This window comes from Haliotis rufescens, unplaced genomic scaffold, assembly GCF_023055435.1.
Source record: "Haliotis rufescens isolate VD_foot unplaced genomic scaffold, xgHalRufe1.0.p SCAF_9, whole genome shotgun sequence".
NCBI lineage: Eukaryota > Metazoa > Mollusca > Gastropoda > Lepetellida > Haliotidae > Haliotis > Haliotis rufescens.
Genome location: NW_025964383.1, coordinates 30,528,207 through 30,550,904, shown reverse-complemented (window position 1 = coordinate 30,550,904; position 22,698 = coordinate 30,528,207). Strand labels below are relative to the sequence as shown.

General features: G+C 38.4%; 1 protein-coding gene across 5 annotated transcripts in view; it reads right to left on the bottom strand.

The window, feature by feature from the left end:
* LOC124118575 (guanine nucleotide exchange factor DBS-like) overlaps positions 1–22,698 on the bottom strand; it is a 150,497-nt gene that overhangs the window by 8,347 nt on the left and 119,452 nt on the right. For 4 of the 5 annotated variants that reach the window (XM_046480758.2, XM_046480760.2, XM_046480759.2 and 1 more), the window contains exons 10-25: positions 19,346–19,537; positions 18,422–18,613; positions 14,714–14,980; positions 10,793–10,992; positions 9,966–10,032; positions 9,276–9,391; positions 8,748–8,817; positions 7,600–7,695; positions 7,025–7,117; positions 6,555–6,683; positions 5,656–5,862; positions 5,106–5,198; positions 4,571–4,649; positions 3,588–3,663; positions 3,246–3,426; positions 2,502–2,715 (exon numbers count right to left, since the gene is read on the bottom strand). In XM_046480758.2, coding sequence (XP_046336714.1) covers positions 2,502–2,715; positions 3,246–3,426; positions 3,588–3,663; positions 4,571–4,649; positions 5,106–5,198; positions 5,656–5,862; positions 6,555–6,683; positions 7,025–7,117; positions 7,600–7,695; positions 8,748–8,817; positions 9,276–9,391; positions 9,966–10,032; positions 10,793–10,992; positions 14,714–14,980; positions 18,422–18,613; positions 19,346–19,537 — 2,272 coding nt within the window. Of the gene's footprint in view, positions 1–241; positions 259–2,501; positions 2,716–3,245; positions 3,427–3,587; positions 3,664–4,570; positions 4,650–5,105; positions 5,199–5,655; positions 5,863–6,554; positions 6,684–7,024; positions 7,118–7,599; positions 7,696–8,747; positions 8,818–9,275; positions 9,392–9,965; positions 10,033–10,792; positions 10,993–14,713; positions 14,981–18,421; positions 18,614–19,345; positions 19,538–22,698 lie in introns of all 5 variants that reach the window. The other variant, XM_046480757.2, reaches the window with a different exon arrangement.

Genomic DNA, 22,698 nt, shown 5'->3' with positions numbered 1-22,698 from the left:
TTCATTTCAGACAAATATTGATCTCATCTCACATGAAACATTATCATATTTCAAACTGGAATATAGCACACAATCTGAAAAACAAATATGAAAGAATGTATGAATGCAAGTTCAGGGCACAGTGCATACAACAGAGATGCAGAACCATGTATATGAACCTTGTAAGATGTCTACAGTATCCATGGTTAGTAGCACACTAGCTGAGAGTTTATTGGTCATCTTCTCCTGATGATGAACTTACCTGTTAAGGTGCCCACCCTGGTCAAAAGAAATGTCACAGTTTGTATGAATGTGGTCCACGACTTACTGACGCTTAATATGATGATAATTATGTATAAATGATTATGAAGAAAAATTAAAACTGTAGAATCAGCAGTTTTAAAGACATTTCTTGACAGTGTTAAGATTGTAAAACAAGAAAGACCTAAGATATATTCTTAGCAAAAAATTGGAAATAAACATATTTGAATTTTATGTTGATAATTTCAGTAATTTCTGGGATCACTACTTTTTTATATATTAAAACATGATTTGAAATATTAAATATCATGTTAGATTATGTCTGACTCATTTTTCTGGAATATTCCTCATCACCTTGAAGGTAATTAATTATTTTCATAATTCAGTGTCACAGTTGCTCAATACTTTAATTACTGTATTGATAAAATGCTATGATCAGCCAGTCACAAAACAACATAAAGGTTAAAAGAAATTTTGATGAATTGACCAAATCTAAGAAAATGGTGGTTGTATAAGCAAAAACTGCACAAAGACTCATTACAAATTTAAACATAAAAAATATTATCCTGATAAAAAAATGATGAAAGCATAACAATGAGTGAATGAGTGAGTTTGGTTTTACACTACTCTGAACAGAGTTGCAGTAATTTCGCACAATTTCAGCTTAATTTGGCAGGAAAGGTATGTAGGTCTTAGATGTTTACATCTTTGACCAAACCCAGGTATGGTGCTGACAGGCTAAGTACCATAAGAAGAGGGAATGTAGGATTCAAAACCACAATTGGAGAATCCTGGCATGACTTAGGGACCGAACTCTGCACAGGAAAATACATTACCTTGAACTACAACGACAAACACGACGAGAAAGCCTGTGTTTTCCTCAAATGACAATTGATATATTTGAAATGTGGTGCTGAGTAGTATAATAACACAGCAATGAGGCTAACAAGCATTATCTCCCTTGTGTGATGTGAGACGTAACTCAGTGGGTGACCGATGCCAGGAAGCACATCAGCTGTTGACCAGTAATACAAAGAAACGCTGTTCCAAAACTTCAAACTCTTAAACAAACTTGAGCGTCAACTTAAAAATCTCCTTACACCAAGCAACGAAAGAAGGAATTATAGCAGGTACATATGGTACAATTTTCACAACCCTGACAAACAAAGCAAGAATATCAACAAAAACCATCAGAAGGTTGGTTTGATGAGATTATTTTTCACAACCCTAACAATCACAGCAAGAATTCCAACAAGCACCATCAGATGGTTGGTTTGATGAGATTATTTTTCACAACCCTAACAATCACAGCAAGAATTCCAACAAGCACAATCAAAGGATGGTTTGATGAGATTATTTTTCACGACCCTACCCTTAACAGTAATCCTTTTAACAAGGAAACTTTACAATTCTATTGAACACTGATGTCTCGAAATACACTAATCCAACACATAACAGTAGTAGACTGGTTCTGTACTTCAAGATCAAGGGTAATATACAACTCATTAAAATGTAGGCAAGGAGTAAACAGTCAGAATTCGTTTGACTTTCTTGGAGATGCCACATACCCTCCTGCGAGTCACAGCTGCCATTCAAGGGGAGTCAGGAGGGGTACTATTATCATGAATGCCCATCTTCCCGAGGCAAGTGAGTTAACTGACTATAAAAGTCCAGTTTCCACCCTTGCCGAACTAGGCTGGTATTATGGAGTTACATTTTGGCTGGACTAACGAGTCTATGCATAGTCCAATTAAAATCGCGCACCGAAATCGAAATCTGGTTCGTAAAGTGTCATGCAGATTTTGGTCCACTGCAGGATTTGCAAAGCATGTGCACCGCTAACTCGTTGTCAACAGATATTTTCTGAATCTTTTCATGTTTTTAATCAAGGTTCATGTGATTTGATGCACTTCGCGATGTAAGACTCGTTTTATCACAATATAGATTTTGATTATCGATCAGATCGTCTTGACTGGGCGCCACCGTTTTGTTTGAAACAAATGCAAGTGATATGAGATGTTGAATCTGATTGGTCAATTGGAGAGGCATAGAAAGAACATAACTCGTAATAGCCAGTGGTGGCTCTACGATCGAGCCCAGTAATTCCAGCCAAGTTCGGCAAGGGTGGAAACTGGACTTTTAAAGTCAGTTAACTCTCTTGCCTCGGGAAGATGATAAATGCCATGCTGCTGACATGATTGATCATCTGATCATCTGAATTGTCCATTACTTTTCTTTACAGGCTATTGGCTCATACTAACCTGTGCTTGAATCTGACGGCAGCGCACGTCGTGTTGTCTCAAGGTACGTTGACGGGACCCACCCCTCCAGGTATGATGTCAGGTGCTTGGCATACCACCATCCATTGGTCCCCACCCTCAGGACCTCCACCAGGTCCCCCTCATGTAGACCCAGCTCATTCTGATCCACTGGGAAGTAGTCCCCCAGGGACACAAAGTGCTCGCGGTACGAAGGCTGTGAACAAATACATAACATTTTCATCACTTTGAGGATTTACTGCCTATTAGGCTATAAACAATAATGGACTTGGTTCTCAGGCACCGTCCGTGTCATCATAAAGTTTGCCACACATTTCGTTTATATTTCCATTTTTTTAAAAAATAATCCTTAAATATTCCAAGTCCAACGGTAGTCCAATACTGTATTCCAGTATTTTACTCATCAAGGAATACATTTATGTTGGGAGGCCCTTTCCCAGGTTGAGTGTACAGAACTGTTTATTTGGTTACTTAAGGATTGACTGTGTATTTTTTGTCGGTTCATTGATGTATGATTCGAAAAACCGATGTGCAAACTGTATGAATCCGCGTAGGGTGGAAACTGGACTTTTATAGTCAGTTAACTCCCTTGCCTCAGGAAGATGCACACTGACATGCTATCAAAACGTCACCAAGCCTGACAACCCGGTCCATGAAGTCCATTAACCTCATTTGACTCCAATTCTAACCTGGAATCCCCACGGGCAGCACATTCAAACAACCTACCTCAATTTTGGGGATGTATTCATCCTCATCTGAGTTAGAAAACTCCCCACTTGACCAGCCACCATCATCCTCCACAAAGTCGGGGGGACTTGTTGGGGACTCTATTGGAGACACCATCCCAAGACCAATTGGCACTGTAGGGTTGTTGTTGAATGATTGTTGAGATTTCCAGTTGTCGAGACTAAAGAAATTGGTAAAAATATTCCTTATAAACCTGTTATACAATCTGAAAGAATATGTTAATTTTGCATGGACAAAAAAATGTTTTACTGCATGATGCTCCTTGCATGGTTTGTCTGTATTTGACATGGCAGTGAAGATAGGGAGGATTCACTTTTGTACCTGTGTGGAGTGTCTGAAGGGTGTCGCCGGTGACTTGATAGATCTTCCTGAGATTTCTGATGGTGAGAATGATGTGCTGAAAATATACAGAATATTTATTCACAAGTGCCACTTGGAACAGCGTTTCAGTCATTTCTCGTGTCAATGTTTATTTTAGGTGAACAATGGACTTGCCCTTGCATGTGTTTGTGATGGGTGAAACCGGTGGGTCAGCATACTCGCACAATTTTGCAAACACCTGGGTGCCATTGTTCAAAACAACCTTAGCGCTATGACTGTTGTAAATCTATGTTGAGGTATGGGAGTTATGATCACCTCAGCGCTAAGATCCCTTTGTACAACGGCACCCTGGTATCATAACCATTTGAAAGTGACTCATAAAAAAACGACTGGAATCGTAGGATTATCTCATTAAAATCAGACCTTAGTTCTTGCTACAGCTGAACAAAGTTCTGAAGACATCCCATTAGGGGTCACGTCAGAACGACCTTTCATCCGACCAATCAGAGCGTTGCTTACCAGATCATGAAAGTGACAGTCGGAATGTGATTTCTAATCATACAACCTCGAAAACTTCAACACGGGGTATTCCGAACGATAGTTACGGGTTTAACTACTGAATCCATACAATCTAGACCACCTATTAGCCATTCCAGAATGTTCTTTTGTTTAGGTTTCAAATTTGTAATCGAGAATTTGTCAAAATATGTTGCGAAGCGTAGACGCCAATTTGAAATTAGTGCCGTAAAGCACGAGAAAGCTGCCTTCTGATTGGTCATTCCATTGGTCAGTCAAAGTTCGCGCAAGCTGGTCTGATGTGACCCAGAATGGGATGTCCTCAGATGTTTGTTTAGCGGTAGCGAGAACTTCGATCTTATTTTAATGAGATTTAAGTGTAGGATGGATTCTGCTTCAAGTAGAAACTTCTAATAATTATGGAAATAGTTTTGCTATTTTGGGAAATATTTATTTGCTAAACTTACTTTTAATCTGATCAAACTGATTCAGCAAGACTTTCTTCACTTCCTTGATCCATGTGTCCTTCACATCCATCGTAGGGGCCTGGAACACAGATAATGTACAATGGTGAGTGATGGAGAAACTCCGCTAAGAGCAATATTAAAAAAATATCATGTCATCTTAATGTGATGCAGAACTTACTTATTCTTTGATGAAAATTAAGATGGCACAAAAATCTAAAAGTAGATTTCAGTGTACATATAGACCCCTATTGATAACAACCTTTTCAAGAGTGTACAAGGACACTCCATTACAAATATTTACAAACAATACATTACAAACGTTTTCCACCACAGGTTTCATTAAAATTCTCAGCTTTTCAATGAATTCTTAAACATGGCTACTAGTCCCGATCTTTTCACGACACCCACTTTCTCCATTCCATGTTTTGGTTAATTCATCTTGTCATGTTTTCAAATCCTGGCCCACACAGATGGGTGTGAATACCAGGCAAATATATGTCTGAGGGACTTGTCTGACTGGTCGTCTTTCACTGACCTGAATGATGTACACCTCCTCCCGACCTCGAAGCCACAGTTCAAACTTCTTTTTGTCTCCCTTGATGTTCTCGGTCAGACCCACTTGTGATAACTACAGAGAGAAAACATCGTGAAAAAGTGGGAAATATTGTGCTCGCCATATTATTTCCGGAACATTGATAAACATTCAGTATACATCCTGATTGTTTTATTGTGATCCTTCTGAATTACGAAGATGCAAATAAAATTTGTCATTAATATTTTCTTATTCCTATCAAAATACAAACACCCAATTTCCAAACCATAAATCCAGAATAACAGAAGGCAGCATTCTAGTGCCATTATTGGCAAATCAGTCACTTAGACATTCGTTTGAAATATACCATTTCTTGAAATATAGTTAAGTAATGTTAACAATAATTGTTTCAATAATAATTTTGTTTTCCTCAATATCAAACTGCATAGTCTATCATGTCTTCTTCAAGTGCTTTTTCTCTTTGTAAAGATCTACTGCAAATACATTTTAAAGAGCTGGTATTTTCTTTGGAAATTCATTTTTTTTAAATTACCTTCAATTTTTTCTTAAAGCTGTACACTGCATCATCTGCACTGTGGTTTTCCTCTCTTTTCTTACACAATATTAATGCTCTTTCATACAAAAACAAGTGTCTGTGCATGGGTTTGAACCGCAAATCTTTGATCTTGTCTTTCTTGTGTTCTGTCCATACACTAAAACTGCCATGCATGATTAGTCTCCCTTGTTCTGACAAATTCTCCTGAAATGGTTAAATGAGAGTTACTGAAGTTTCCTGACACAAGAGCAATGTTAACATTTGTATTGTGATACATAAAATAATGTTGAATTGATAAAGACTTTCTATTTTAAAAGAAATGCAGTTTCTGAAAGAGATAAAATTTTCTCATTAATCTTAGAAAATCTGTACAGCTGTGCATAGTCTGGGATGTGAAGTTTCAAAACATCACGATGCAGTCTAGCTACCATCATGCCATTCTCTGCACCTGAACACATGTCTGTCTGTGTGTCAGTGACCTCCTTCGGGTGAGTCAGTGAGTGAATATGGTTTTACACCACTTCAGCAATATCTTGGCATGGAACACCAGAAATAGGCTACACCTATTGTACCAATGTAGGGAATTGAACCTGGGCCTTCAGTTTGAAGAGCGAACTCTTTAACCACAAGGCTACCCAACCGCCCCTCAAGTGTGTCAAAGGGGAAAGTTTTTCGAAAGTTCCCAAGCAAGTATACAATACTTTGTCAAGTCTAGATTTCTTTACTTTGCTGGTCTCTATTCTATAATATCTAAAAGACAGTTTCCCCAAAAATATATCTCAAATTATTTTCATTTCTGAGACTAAATGCAATAACAGATCATTAGCATGCTTTCTGATGTAATCTGCATATATCACTAAACTTCAAGAGAACATTAGATCAGTAAGTCTGCCTACCGAGAAGCCGACGATGGACACCTGATGCATGCTGTCGTTGAGGTATCGGAGCACGCTCAGGACGGTGTCCAGGGCGCCCTGTAGTTGGGACTCTAACTCCTGATTCTCTCCTGTAAATCTCAGCATCTCCTGCAACACACAATCAGAACTTACTTCTGTATCTATCAACAAAAGCTATGCTTCTGAGCTTGGTGTCAATCCCCACTCCCAAGCTCTGCATATCTTCAGTAGGACTAATCGGGTGTTGAATAACTTCAATCAAATTGGTTTGAGTCAAGTCAAACATTGTTAAGCATACATTGCCCATCACTTACTTCTCACTTCTTGTTGCGTTGATATTGATTATTATCTTTTCCTACTTTAAATATGCTACATCACAATATTATTTATATGAGCTGCCGAAAAAACATATACAAAGTTTAGTCACTGACTAAAAGTGTTTTCAAATAAAGAGGACAAATTGAACATACCTTAATGAGTAGCTGATATTTAGTGATTCTTTGAATGGGTTTCAAGAGGTAGGCCCCCAATGGAAGCTTGTGACCTAGGCGCCTCTGACACTCCTGTTGTAGAAAAAGATACATTCAGTCTGCATGACATGTCAACACACAATAAGAAAACACAATAAACATTCAGAGATTACAATCATGTCACGCAAACCCTGTTGACTGATGCCAGATCATACAACAAAACAAGATTCACAACAGTCAAAAGTCCTTCCTCATCTCCCTGGGGAGAGTATTGCTGCAACTGATATGCACAGAATTTTCAATCCCCCGCGATGGCTTCCTACTTGGTACCCATTAATTGCTTGATAATGGAATCATGATGGTGGTATATGGTCTAAACACAATTGCCCAATTCATGATTGATGATGATCATCAATGATCAACAACATCATGATCATCATCATCAGCAGCAGCATCACAGCAGGCGGTTTTATATGTAAAATATCACATCATCAATCCAGCCCCTAAACGGCCATTGTTGACACCTGATCCCCATTTGAGAAAGTTCAAGTTCCAGTCCATGTTCTGTAGCTCACCTTGAAGAATGAGTTGCCGTCCCCAATCTTGATTCGGAGATTCTCAGACTTGGGCTTGTTCTGACAGTAAATGCTGTACATTTGAAATTCTTCTTTCTGTGAAACAAACAAGGGAGAGATTTATATTTGTTTTTCACGTGTGCCACTGGGCACCCATAAAGATGTAGCTGTGCCCTTTGGATCTATTGTGTGCCAAAACAACTTCTTTAAGTGGCATTTAGAAGTTGGTGTGATGAAGTAAGACAAATGTTATGGATGAACAACTTCTTTATTACTATTAGTGCGACATTTCGGTGTAGATCCTAACACCTTTATCAAGCAAGCATCACTTGCTTGATGAAGGTGTCAGGATCTACACCGAAGCGTCGCGCTAATTGTAATAAAGAAGTTGTTCATCCATAGAACTTGTCTTACTTCAAAATAATGTAGGAAAGAATAGCCTTAAGCAATCATCTGTCTTGTTGAATGTCCCTTTGTTGTAATTTTGAAAGTCTGCCTTGTCCCCTTTCAGACTGAGATTGAGATTGAAAACCTTTTTTTTCATTTTCATTACTGCATACTCAAAAATAATTGTGAAATTAAATTTAATCATGCACTACTAATGTTCACATGCATGCTCATCATTTCCCATGTGTCTGTCACGTATATTTGTGTGAAGGGACATTCATTTACCATAATGTACTATTTTTCAGAAAACAACTTCGAAGTGTGCCCTTCAAGAAATGTGTGGTTATTTTGACCATGCAATATAATATTAGCCGTGTCATCAGCACCAAAATACAAGGAATTTCAAACCCTTCAAAAATTCATTCAGAACTAAAACCCAAACATGAAATTGTGAGGTAAATTTTAACTTAAAGCTTACAAACAAAGTCGGTCACTACACACCTTTAATCATTCCATTATTTCACAAAAATACATCCTCATCTTAGCTGGTAATATGGATCACTTTTAGAATCTTTAGTGGTAAATATAACAACAGCTCATTTACAAAATTAACAATAATTTACAAAAATTACATTCATATATGCTGGCAATACTGATAAATGTAAGGATTCCTCTTGTTCAAAATATTGAACAGTTAATTTACACCCTGATGATGGTTTTAGCACTTAACTCATACACATGGTTGATTTATGTCAACTTACCCTATTTACAAAACACTTTCCCATCTTGGCTGGTTCCTCTCGACAATCTGTTAACTCTTTCAAGAAATGTCTGCAACAAAAACAATGACATGTTTTTTTATTGGTTAAAAGTCACGATTTCTTTACATGAGAATTCCATGATGTGAATCGAAACTGCAACCTCGAATGTCAAGTTCGGTATCATAACCCTCTGTATTCCCACTGAGTCACCAGGGCAGGTGACGAAGGGTGTTCAATCTTACATGTCATGACTTCAGTTGTCTGCAAACTGCACATGGTATTTCCCCAGCTGTCATTGAATTTGTTTTATAGCGCAACTACTGTATTGTTTTACTATATACAGTATCACAATGATTTTTTGTTCTTACTGGTAATTTCTTGAATATAGATGGTTCATAAGTGAGTTAAACACTCCTCTTCAGTTTTGGTTGGAAATGTAAATCCTCAAGCTTGGGGTTTACATTTACAACCCAAACCGAGGAGGAATATCTTAACTTCAACAAAATGTAATAAGTAAATAATGCTTACTCTTGATGAAACTTGCATATCTGTTCAAGGTTTCCAAACAGAATATGTCTGTTGCCCACCAACTCTGCCGGTATTAAATGCTGCATTGTCCGACTGTCCATTTCTTCATAATAACCCTAAAAACAATCAGATAATCACTAATTACATGTTTCACAATAATGGAAGATGAACAAAATGAAAAGAATCGATGGGCAGAAGTATCTGGGATACATTGGAATCTAGTACAATCACAACTTTGGTTACATGCACGAAATGAAATTGTACCCAGGTTGTCGGCTTGACAAGTTCTTTTGTTGTTGTTGTTGTTCTTTGTTGTTTAACGCCGCACTCAGCAATATTTCAACTATATGACGGCGGTCTGTAAATAATCGAGTCTGGAACAGACAATCCAGTGACTGACATCATGAGCATCGATCCACGCAATTGGGATTGATGACATAATTCTTAGACATTTACCACCTTGGCAAAAGCAACATGCACAGGTATTGTGTACTCAGCTATTCATAACCAGATTGAATCTGGGACTGGAACCCACTGTCAGCAGATCCTGTCATGCAAAGGGTGACAACTCTCTACATTAAATGTGTACAGCCATAGATCCCCATTAGTAAGTATAAGTAGGACCAATAAAATGCAAATGTAGGACCAGTTATCAGGGCATTTCACAGTGAATTAACTACAAGTACTTACCTTTAAAATTTCTCGAAGCTCTCCAACATACGTGTTTTCTGTCTCGATAAGTTCATTCATTACATGCCTGTAAGTTAATAAAAGAAAAAATATTTGAAGCAAACAAAACCATCATCATCAACTTGTGTGTGCAACATAAATACACACATATCCAGATATCATTATATATTTGACTAGAATTATCTCCCCTTATTTACGACACCATTGCTGAAAAAACATATGCTTTCCAATTATATTTTTAAATAATTAATTACTCATTTCCAGATGCTGTTGAGGTGACAAGATTAAATATTTCAGTATCCATGCATGAACCCTTCATCAAAACACTAGTACCATCCACATTATAATAGCTGAACTATAGTAAATAACCAATATTTTAATAAATATATTTACCTATGCATAAAAATATCCTTTTGTTAAAACATCACTAATATAAAGTCACATAATTTATTTCTCATCTCATAATAAAAAAAAGGGTAGGTACATTGAAAGTTTATTAACTTTTTATTTAAATTTCCGAACAAGTCCAAACTGTAATCACCATGTGCCAAATGAAAACAATGATATAGAGAGTATGGTTGTGTGGCCATTTTTGTTGCTGGTCATCGAGAAGGGTAACATCAAAAAGTGAACTTCCTAATGGAATAAAATGTGGAATCACAACATAATTTAAAATGCAAACATTTTTCAAAAACTTTGGATGGGACTACTTTTGGACAATCAGCAGTGAGAAACAAGGATTTTTTAAATCAATAATCAATAAAGATAACTACAAAATAGTAACTCTGAATGAAAATATGTTTAAAATACTGCATTGTATTGCTGACCTTTGTTTTGCCTGTAACGTGTCTATTTCTGACAGCGATGAAACAGACATGGAGGAGTAGGAGCTGCGCTGGTTGTGCGAGTCTGTTGTCGACATGTCCGACACCGTCAAGCTGCTACTGCTGACACTGCTGGCGTTGCTACGGTCACCAGACAAACTCAGATGTGCAGGGTGCTGGATCTCACTCTTGTCAACACGATGCTGCAATAGACACAGATTTGTTAACCCAATTCTACAATAAACAAAGAACTGTCATCCCAATTTTACCATAAACACAGAATTGTCAACCCAATTCTACAGTTAACACAGAACTGTCAATCCAATTCTAAATAAACACAGAATTGTCAACCAAATCCTACAATTAACACAGAATTGTCAACCCAATTCTACAATAAACACAGAATTGTCAACCCAATTCTACAATAAACACAGAATTATCAACCAAATTCTACAATTAACACAGAATTGTCAACCTGCTGCTGTTGTAGAAATAACTGTCAACCAAACACATGTTCCCCCTGAATATTTGATCTGATGGCTTCAATGTACCAGGAGTTTTTGTCCTGTGGATTTTCCTTTTCCCCGTGAACCCACAGAACAAAACTTCAGGTATATTGATTCAAAAAGAACATATATATAGGGAGAACATTTATAATGCTCATACATCCCACTTCAGATCCAGCTGGTGTTATCCGAATTCAGATACAGCTGGTGTTATCCCACTTCAGATACAGCTGGTGTTATCCCACTTCAGATACAGCTGGTGTTATCCCACTTCAGATACAGCAGGTGTTATCCCACTTCATATACAGCTGGTGTTATCCCACTTCAGATACAGCAGGTGTTATCCCACTTCATATACAGCTGGTGTTATCCCACTTCAGATACAGCTGGCGTTATCCCACTTCAGATACAGCAGGTGTTATCCCACTTCAGATACAGCTGGCGTTATCCCACTTCAGATACAGCTGGCGTTATCCCACTTCAGATACAGCAGGTGTTATCCCACTTCAGATACAGCTGGCGTTATCCCACTTCAGATACAGCAGGTGTTATCCCACTTCAGATACAGATGCTGTTATCCCACTTTGGATACAGCTGGCATTATCCCACTTCAGATACAGCTGATGTTATCCCACTTCAGATGCAGTTAGTGTTATTCCACTTCAGATACAGATGGTGTTATCCTACTTCAGATACAGCTGGTGTTATCCAACTTCATATATTGCTGGTATTATCCCAAATAATACATAGCTAGTGTTATCACACATCAGGCATAACCAGTGTTATCTCATTCAGATATAGCTGGTGTTATCAAGTTTCATATAAAGCTGGTGTTATCCCAAATAAGTGAGTGAGTGAGTATGGTTTTACGCCACTTTTAGCAATATTCAAGCAATATCATGACGGGGGACACCAGAAATGGGCTGAATACTCCTCTCTAGTTAAGTTATTTTGTCAATTTGAATTTCTATTTTGTTTCAACTTTATGCAGTGATTATGGAAGCTAGGTGCTTACCATTAATCTGCAATCTCAAAACAATCTGATTTTAAGAAACAAGCAAACGTAAATTAATCTGGGAAATAGCAAGTTAGTACTTTTCCCAATTCACTAGAATGACATTCCCAAAGACACATGCAAAAATACGAGTGTCAAGATATTTTGGGCTAGGGAGAAAAGTTTCAAGATTCTTGTAATGGCTGCTTGCACACTGGTGGCGGCGATGGTATGAAGATGAGGGTAACTAAGGTGTCACGCTGTAGCTTATTTTTTAACCTCTGGATTCTCCAGCAAGATATATTTTTGGAGTTATCTCCCTTTGCTTGTTTGCAACAAAAAGCACAAGTTGTAGATCTTTTGATGGTTTATTTGATGGAAATGTATAAATGGTTGGCTTCCAAATCAGTCAAAATCAAACTCAAACAACAAAATGGTGATTTGTAACAATTCATGACACAGTGATTGTATCATGTCTGTTCTCAATATACAAGCAAGACACATAGTGTAAAATGGTAAGGTTCACTACTTCATAACAATAATTTAGTACCAAACAAATTATAAAAAATCAAAATAAATAAAACAAAATTGTTCAGCTTCCTACAGATCTACAAATTTCATATTTCTTGAAGGAAGGTCAAATATGAAAGTATATAACATATTAACACGCTGTAATATATAATTTCTACCTTTTTGCATTGCAGCTATGTTCAATGATAATCTTAACACTGTCGAATGTTTTGAAACATTTTCAACGTGTGTGTCAATTACTTACAACGCTGAAATTTTTCAGTTGCATTTTCAAGGAATTGCTACAGAGCACTGACAAATGTCTGTTCAGTATTCCTCTATTTCAAAGTCCATCTTAACATCCTGTAGCATTCTCAGAACCAGGTTTTGTGCCATGATTAAACAACCTCTTCTGAATTGCCTCCCATTGCCGTGTCAGGATCATCTGGTCATTGGTTCCTCAAATTATTTACATTTGTTCACACTTCCAGGTTCTGAGCCAAGATTAAAGAGTTGCCTCCCGTATCTGCGTCAGGATCATCTGGTAATGAGTTCCAATCACACAAATTTCTCCTCAAATTATTATAAATCTGTTTACATTTCCAGGTTCTGTGCCATGATTAAAGAGTTGCCTCCTGTATCTGCGTCAGGATCATCTGGTCATGAGTTCCAATCACAAATTTCTCCTCAAATTATATAAATCTGTTTACATTTCCAGGTTCTGTGCCATGATTAAAGAGTTGCCTCCTGTATCTGCGTCAGGATCATCTGGTCATGAGTTCCAATCACAAATTTCTCCTCAAATTATATAAATCTGTTTACATTTCCAGGTTCTGTGCCATGATTAAAGAGTTGCCTCCTGTATCTGCGTCAGGATCATCTGGTCATAAGTTCCAATCACACAAATTTCTCCTCAAATTATATAAATCTGTTTACATTTCCAGGTTCTGTGCCATGATTAAAGAGTTGCCTCCTGTATCTGCGTCAGGATCATCTGGTCATGAGTTCCAATCACAAATTTCTCCTCAAATTATATACATATGTTCACATTTCCAGGTTCTGTGCCATGATTACAGAGTTGCCTCCCTAAGCTGTGTCAGGATCATCTGGTCATGAGTTCCAATCACAAATTTCTCCTCAAATTATATACATTTGTTCACATTTCCAGGTTCTGTGCCATGATTACAGAGTTGCCTCCCTTAGCTGTGTCAGGATCATCTGGTCATAGGTTCCAATCACTGATTTCTCCTCACATTACATACATCTGTTTCTAACTTCCAGGTTCTGTGCCATGACGACACCACCTCTTCAGAGTTGTCACCCTTAGGAAGGTCAGGATCAGCTGGTCGTCCAATCCCAAATTTGCCCCAATTATGGTGCGTTGTACGCCAGCACCACCTGAGTTTCACCAACTGGTATGTCATGCCACATCAGCTGTCTTCAAACATTAAGTTTTTATGCTGTGAATACACCGAAGTACTGTTCAGAGGAGCAGCAAGATTCAACCCACTAACTCAAAGTCCTTTGCAGTAGTGTTGTAAGATTCTTTGCAAATGCTTCTATTATGTATATGTCAGCGCTGTAATTCGAACATATCTTGTTCACATGACATGAGAGTTAACTTCTACAAAGTAAGAATGTAATCGGCGACATCACTCCACATGATGACTTTATACAAGTGACTTAATGCCAAACCCAAGTTTAAAAACGTTTCACAGATCTGAGCCAAGTCCCATCCATACAAATTGTAGCAGGTAAAGGGAGACAACTCATGGCTGCTCCATTTTGACCTGAACAACTCATGATTTGGGGATATTCTGATTCCATCCCCTTTTAATTGTGATGGAATAAAATAATGTTGATGCAATATCTGGCTTGTCTATGTCGAAACTACAACAACAACTGTCCTCTCACCCGAGCCGATTTCTCCAGGGACAATGGACTCCTCTTTGCACTATCCCCTGAGACTCTTCGCTTCAGATGGGGATCATAGTCTGTTGTGTCGAGACGGAGTGGCGACACCTGGTGTGACGATGTTGAGGCAGGGCTTGGGGTGGGCTCGGGGTGCACAGGCTGAATCGGTCTGGATTGTCGGGCGGCCATCTTGCATAGAGATTCCTTCCTCTTTTGACACATTCCTTGCACATCCTCCATTCGTTTCAGGACCTGCTGCACAACGGCCTGAAATTGACAAATGTACGTTTTAGGGAAAACAAAATTCACAAACATAAATTTCACTTCATATCATACGAAACCTCCTGAAACAGACAAGTGTACATTTTATCACAACATGTAATACACAACCGCCTGATATTGACAACTGCACATTTTTTTTAAACAAAGTTAATAAATGTAAATTTCACTTCGTTTGAATTGTTTTCTATGACAAATATCATCAGGCGTAATATTAAAATTGATTATTAACTTTTTACTCGTAAACTTTGCTAAAGATACAAAAAACAAAATGTCGACATTTCATGGATGAATATTGTCTCAATTTAACTACTGTGTCTAATTTTAACCAACAACAAACTCATGTACTTGTCACTGTAACGGTTGTTTACCTCATCCATGCATATATAAGCTTGTCGTCAACAAAACAGCACATTGTCGGAATATTTTCCAAATATCACGTTTGTCTCATCAATTAAATTGCATATTTTACAAGTCATACTACCACTGTTGTAAATATTTAACTGCATTCTCTTGGTAACTTGTGATCTTGGTACTACACACAAGACAACAATTATTCAGCATACAATATAACTTATTCCAGTCATACTCATACTGAATAGAAAACTGCTAATCTTTTAATATTCACCAAAATGTATAAACCCTGCTGATTTGTCTCTGACAAGCCTTGGCTTCATTCTTTCTACCCTCAATTTAAAAAAAACCCAATTATGACATACTTTACATTTACAACTTCAAATACCAAATGAATATTGATATTTAAAATACCATGTGAGACAAAAGAAATGACTTTGACTTGACAAAAAATAGTAAACGTAAAAAAAACCCAAACAAATTATTTATAAAACTGACCTCTCTGGGAAAGTTTCACATGCTCTTGAAACAGAATTACTCATTAATTGATCAAGTTATTCCATTGAATGATGAAGATTGACGTAACACTTAGTCCATATCTCAAATTAGTTGTCATGAAATATGTATAAAATATTTACGAAAGATATCTGACTAATCACAGGACCAAGTCTGGTGGCATGCTACAACAACATGCGAACGTGCAGACTGTCGCAAATAGCTGCACAACTGTAGAAATGGTTGCAAGCAATTGGTCACTCAACCCTTCACTCACTCATTTACATATTCATCCATTTGGTCATTTATTTAATCATCCTCAGTTCTTATGATTCTGTTAAAAACTTCTGATGAAAATTTTCAATCACATGAACACAAACAAAAGAATTCAATTGTAAGTCCTTTATCAAATCCTCTAATCCATTCATACATTGCTTTGTTGTGTTTGTTAATTTGTTGTTAAATGACATACTCTGCAATATTCAGCTGTATGAAAGTGGCCTGTGCAAAATGGAGTGTGGACCAGACAAGCCAGTGATTGATAAAGGGATCACTTCCTACGCTTTTGTGGTATGACACGCATGTCACTTGACCACTTGATCCATGACGCCACAAGTATTGATAGGACCTATTCTAACCCAGGATCGGTATCATGGTTATTATCACTCATGAATGCTATTCATTTCCGAGTAGTTAGTAAGGCTCTACGCTGCAATATTCCAGCAATATCATGGCAGGAAACACCAGAAATGGGCTTCACACAATGTACCCATATGGTGATTCGAAATGTCTTTGGTGTGACTAGCAAACACTTTAACAACTTGGCTACTCCACCGTATGTCTGTGTTCGTTTGTAGGTATTCGTATAATCTTTGAAGTTTGTTTAAATTTCCCATGTTGCAAGCTCATTAATATCAAATCAATTACTCCAAATTGAGAAAAAATAAGATACATATTAAAGAAGCATCCAAATGCAGTGAAAAGTCCAGAAAAGTCCCTACGGTGACTGGTCAAAATCATTCCAAACGTAAAAAAATATCCTGCATACCATCTGTACCAAAGTGCTACGCTTATGGTTCTTATTATTTTAAGTATTTGTTGTGGGATCTGCAACTAAAATAACACATAATATTATTCTTGACAAAATAATAATTTCAGATACAATTTCTTCTAACCATTGCATCAAAATTCTTTGAAGTTGTATCATTGGGTAGGTTTTAACTGAATCACCTGTAGATTGGGAGGAAACGTGTGCACAGCTGATTGCCATTTTCGGTTTAGTTTATGAGAAAATACACACAGTAATCTAAATCTCTGCATATAAAGCAATGCCTTCGAGAGCAGGAAATACATTTTCAATGGTAAATCATCATGTCTAGTCATGTCTTATATCCAATTTTATACTTTTATTGACCAAATTTGTTATACCTGTTTATTCACCTGAATTCTCTGAAGGGATGCGATAAAGCTCATCAATTATTTGGACCCCGTTGTTTTTAAAAATGTCCGGACAGAAAAATTAAAATGTCCGGTAAACAATATCTTAAACCGGACATTTGAGATTCCCAATCGGACATGTCCGGCGCATATGACCGTTTCCGGATCCATGAAGAAAACTATTAGGATCCAGTCCCATCTAAAAACCTTTTTCAACCAATCAGATTGCAGCACACACTCCCATTCATTTTACAATATCTTGGCACCAGACTGCGGATGATCCATATCTCTGATTCACTCAATGGCTATCATGCATTAATCAAGCTAATCCTTGTATCAGTACGGAAGGAAAACCAGTGAAAAATGTCTGTACCATGTTCCATACAAACCAGGAGGTCCGTATCAGTAGAAGCGTCTTGGTGAAAGGAACACAATTACTCATGAAAAACCTCTCGAAAAGCCATCATGACAACTAATCTTAAAGGAACACTAGGCCATTTGGCTGTCTCTTTGAATTCGAGCAACTAACCTTGCTAATTCAAATTTCAATCAAACATTTAACACATTGACACTACGTCTATATCCATATATCTTATCCTTACTGATGGACACTAATCACACCTACCTTTGGGACATGGGACTACAGAACACAGACTAACTCCTTGTATTGAATTTTTTTTATAATTTTTTATTTTTTCAATCATTTTACATTTATTTGATAAAATGTGACATTCCAGTACATAGCTGAATAATCATCTAAATAGATGATGGCATGTTGACCAAAATTTATAGAATAGGCCAATGTCACACTCAATAATCGCTGCACATTTAGTAAGGTTGTAGTAGTTTCTTATTTCGTATTGAATTTTTACTTCTAAGAATTAAAAAGGACATGCTTTCTTCAGAACCCTAGAATTTCTGTTACCAAAACTGAATACATTGAAAGTGTAATCACACAAGTCATCAGAAAATGCAGAAACTGTTCTTAAAACCCCCCACCTCAATTCCATCCCATCCCTACAAAAATATCGGAAAAATCTCAAATTTGTTTTTCCTCTATTACAACACGGATCTATCTAGCCTAGGAAGGTGTTCTCTACACCTAAAACTATAACCAGTTGAACGAACAGTTCAAGTACTTACCCGAGTTTCTGGTGTCATCATGCTCTCGAACAGCTGCCGAAACTCTCGCGGATTGTTGAGCTTCAGCTCCCTGGATGTAGCCAGAAATGACTCCACATCCTGCAAGGCTTGCTCCGCCCCCTGTTGGTTTTGGCAGCGATCGATTGGCTGGCTGGCCAGAAGATCCACCCCTTTTGTGCACCACCTATTGGCCTAGAATATAGAAATGTCACTGTTTATCCCTCCACATTTGAAAATAGATTATAAATGAAATTGTCTCATGTAGACTGGAATATAGTTATTCCATGAGGTTTGGATCTGTGAGATTTGGGGTAGAATAGGTCTTCAGCAACCCATGCTTGCCGTAAAAGGCGACTATGCTTGTCGTAAAAGGCGACTAACAGGATCGGGTGGTCAGGCTTGCTGACTTGGTTGATGCATGTCAACGTATCCCAATTGTGTGGATGGCAATCACTGGATTGTCTGGTTAATTGGACTTGATTAATTACATTCCGCCGTCATATAGCTGGAATATTCCTGAGTGGGGCGTTAAACAACAAACAAACAAACAAACAAACTTAAGGTTACCCATGTGAGTTGTACAGTTACCTGAGTGAAGCATTAGTTGGAGTTATCTCCCTTTAGTCTTCAATTGCACTGGTATATACAATGATAGAGGCAGCAAACTTCTTATTCAAACTAGTTCATTATCATAAAGAATAACATCTTTTATATGTCAATGCTTCATTTCAGGAAATTTCTTTGACCAATTTCACACCTATGCTAGTAGTAAGAGACAACAGAATAGACCAGGTGATCAGACTCGGAAATCACTAGTTTACCTGGTCCACGCTTGATTTTTTACAGGATGACATCATATAACTTAAATACTGTTGTGTGCAGCATTAAACAACAACCCTCAACGCAGGGTAGCAAATGCCCTACCTTATCGAGTCTGTCTTGCAGGTCATGTGACTTGCTGAGTATTTCCTGTCTGCGACGTAGCAGGTCCTTGTACTGCTGACACATTCTCTGCAGCTCGATGCACTTCGGCCGTATGCTGTCCACTGCATAGTGGTCATCTAGAATTAGCTGTTCCCCGTGAGCCCGCATCCTCTCTGCTTGTTCAAGGTCCTTCTGCAAAAGGAGATGAATAATTCAATGATTTGACATCTGAAGGAAATGTTTGATCGTTCTGGAAAATGTTTGATACTCGTAGGAAGGTCTAGAAAATGTTTGATCATGTTGATAGGTCAAGACATTAATCAAAGCTCTTGACAAGGCTTGATAGGCCCCCAAAATGTTTGAAAGGTCTAGGAAATGTTTAAAAGGTAAAAAAACCCAGTTTGATAGGTCTAGACAAGATTTGAATTGTCAAGGAAATGTTTAACAGTTGCTGAATACAGGTGACAGCTTATATCATTCAAGAGAAAGTTGCTGAGTTTCAGAAAATGTTTGATGTTAATAAATTAGTGACACATGTTTTGTTTGTTTATTGTTTAACGCCGCACTCAGCAATGTTCCAGCTATACGACGGCGGTCTGTAAATAATCTGGACCAGACAATCCAGTGATTGACATCACGAGCATCGATCCACGCACCTGGGATACGATGGCATGCATCAACAAAGTCAGGGAGCTTGACCACCCGATCCCGCTAGTCGCCTCTTACGACAAGCATAGCCCACAAGCATAGCTTGCTGAAGACCTATTCTACCCTGGATCTTCACGGGTCTAGTAACCATGGTAACATAGGTAGTAAATGGTTGACAGAGAATATTCAGCTTTTAGAAAGAGCATGAGAGATAAATCAATCCAAATTCAATGTACACATTCTGTCATCATTCACGAATATATTGATAAAACAATAAATCCATTTTTCTTTTTTCTCTTAACACAAAGATGTTTCAATAAAATACAAAAGAGCCCAACACCCTCTGTGACTGACGGTAACTTGCTCACACTGGGCCATCGATGCTGGAACAGCACTTGATTATCGCTGCTCTCAGAACGTAACTCATTTCTAAATAATTTATTTTTCATTGCAGGAGATAACTGTTCATTACGTCCCAGATGAAAAAGGCTGCCATTTTACCAAACCAAAGTACGTGTTTTATCATGTGTGTTTCTCATAACAACTACTGTATTTCTGTACAATTGCCATATTATTTATTATTAATACATCCCAGGAATATTGTTTTTCTGTGTTTTGCTCAAAGGAGAACATGTCTTTGGTTCTTTGTAACTGAATTATTGCTATTGTTGTTATTGGTCATGTTGTTGCCATGATGATGATGATGATGATGATGATGATAATGATGATGATGTAAAGTGTGTGCATTCATATCAGTTTTCAAAAAGGCATTAAAGAAAATTCAAATTTAAACTCTACCAGTGCAACAATAGTTTGTCGATTTAACAAACTGCTCATTTCAAGGTTTACAAATGAACAAATAAAGCTAGTTGAAATTCATCACATTGATGAGGTGACATGGCAAGCAAGTCAATATTACATGGAAGTGAGAGGAGAGAAATGACTATTCTTATTCCAAGCAATGATCAATTCAGATTCAGTCGTACACTCGCAGATACATAAAGGTTAATAGTAACGGACAGTAGGTCTGTGATGGGTAACTCGGGTGCTCAAGTTGGGTGGGTCCTGAGGAGGATCCGGGTACCCACATGACTACCCGGACCTATGGTAAGATACTAGGGCTGGGACCGGCAACTCGGATACTCGGGTCGGGTAGGTCCTGAGTAGGACCCGGGTACCCACATGACTACCCGGACCTATGGTAAGATACTAGGGCTGGGACCGGCAACTCGGATACTCGAGTTGGGTGGGTCCTGAGCAGGATCCAGGTACCCACATGACTACCCGGACCTATGGTAAGATACTAGGGCTGGGACCGGCAACTCGGATACTCGAGTTGGGTGGGTCCTGAGGAGGATCCGGGTACCCACATGACTACCCGGACCCGTGGTAAGATACTAGGGCTGGGACCGGCAACTCGGATACTCGGGTCGGGTGGGTCCTGAGTAGGACCCGGGTACCCACATGACTACCCGGACCCGTGGTTATAGTCACGTGACATACTGTTTACAATAACATGACATTAACAATAAAACTCAATGGTTATACTACAAGATAGTATAGCTATAATGTTCACATGTGTTTCTCACAATGCAGGCATTCGTTCTGACTTTTATATGTTCGAGTAAGGATAAAGCGTCTATCAAATGCAGTGTATACATGATCATGTATCTAATAGTTTTTGCCAGGGCTGCGGTAAAACGATTCCCATTCGGACATTTTAAATCCAACTCTTAAACCTATAGCGGGTATCCGGGTAGGGCCGGATAATAGGTTGTCGGGTACCCGGGTAGTAAATTTGGACTCGTCCCAGCCCTATTAGATACATGATATATTGTTTTATGACAATGCAATGAAACTGCTTGGTTACACTTTGCTAATATTTGCATTTCTTTCTTTCAACTTCAGTGTATGCATGATCAGATCATTTTAAACATGTATCTAAATAACACAAGCCAAGGCTCCAGTACAAATGTTCCCAATCAGACATCTTGAAAACTACACATCGGGAACCCAGGTAGGGTCAGGTAATAGGGGGTCGGGTACCAAGGTAGTAAATTTGTACTTGTCCCAGCCCCAACATGCAGACCCATGTCTGTCAGTGTACATGGTGTACAGTATCACTCATTCTTTGACTGAGTGACTACAGAGACAGATGACCACTACACATGCTACATGGCCACACAGATGACCACTACACGGCCACACAGATGACCACTACATGGCCACACAGATGACCACTACACGGCCACACAGATGACCACTACATGGCCACACAGATGACCACTACATGGCCACACAGATGACCATTACATGGCCACACATTTGACCACTACATGGCCATACATTTGACCACTACATGGCCACACATTTGACCACTACATGGCCACACATTTGACCACTACATGGCCACACATTTGACCACTACATGGCCACACATTTGACCACTACACGCCACACAGATGACCACTACACGGCCACACATTTGACCACTACATGGCCACACATTTGACCACTACATGGCCACACATTTGACCACTACATGGCCACACATTTGACCACTACATGGCCACACATTTGACCACTACATGGCCACACATTTGACCACTACACGGCCACACAGATGACCACTACACGGCCACACATTTGACCACTACATGGCCACACATTTGACCACTACATGGCCACAGTGTCCATGTGTGTCC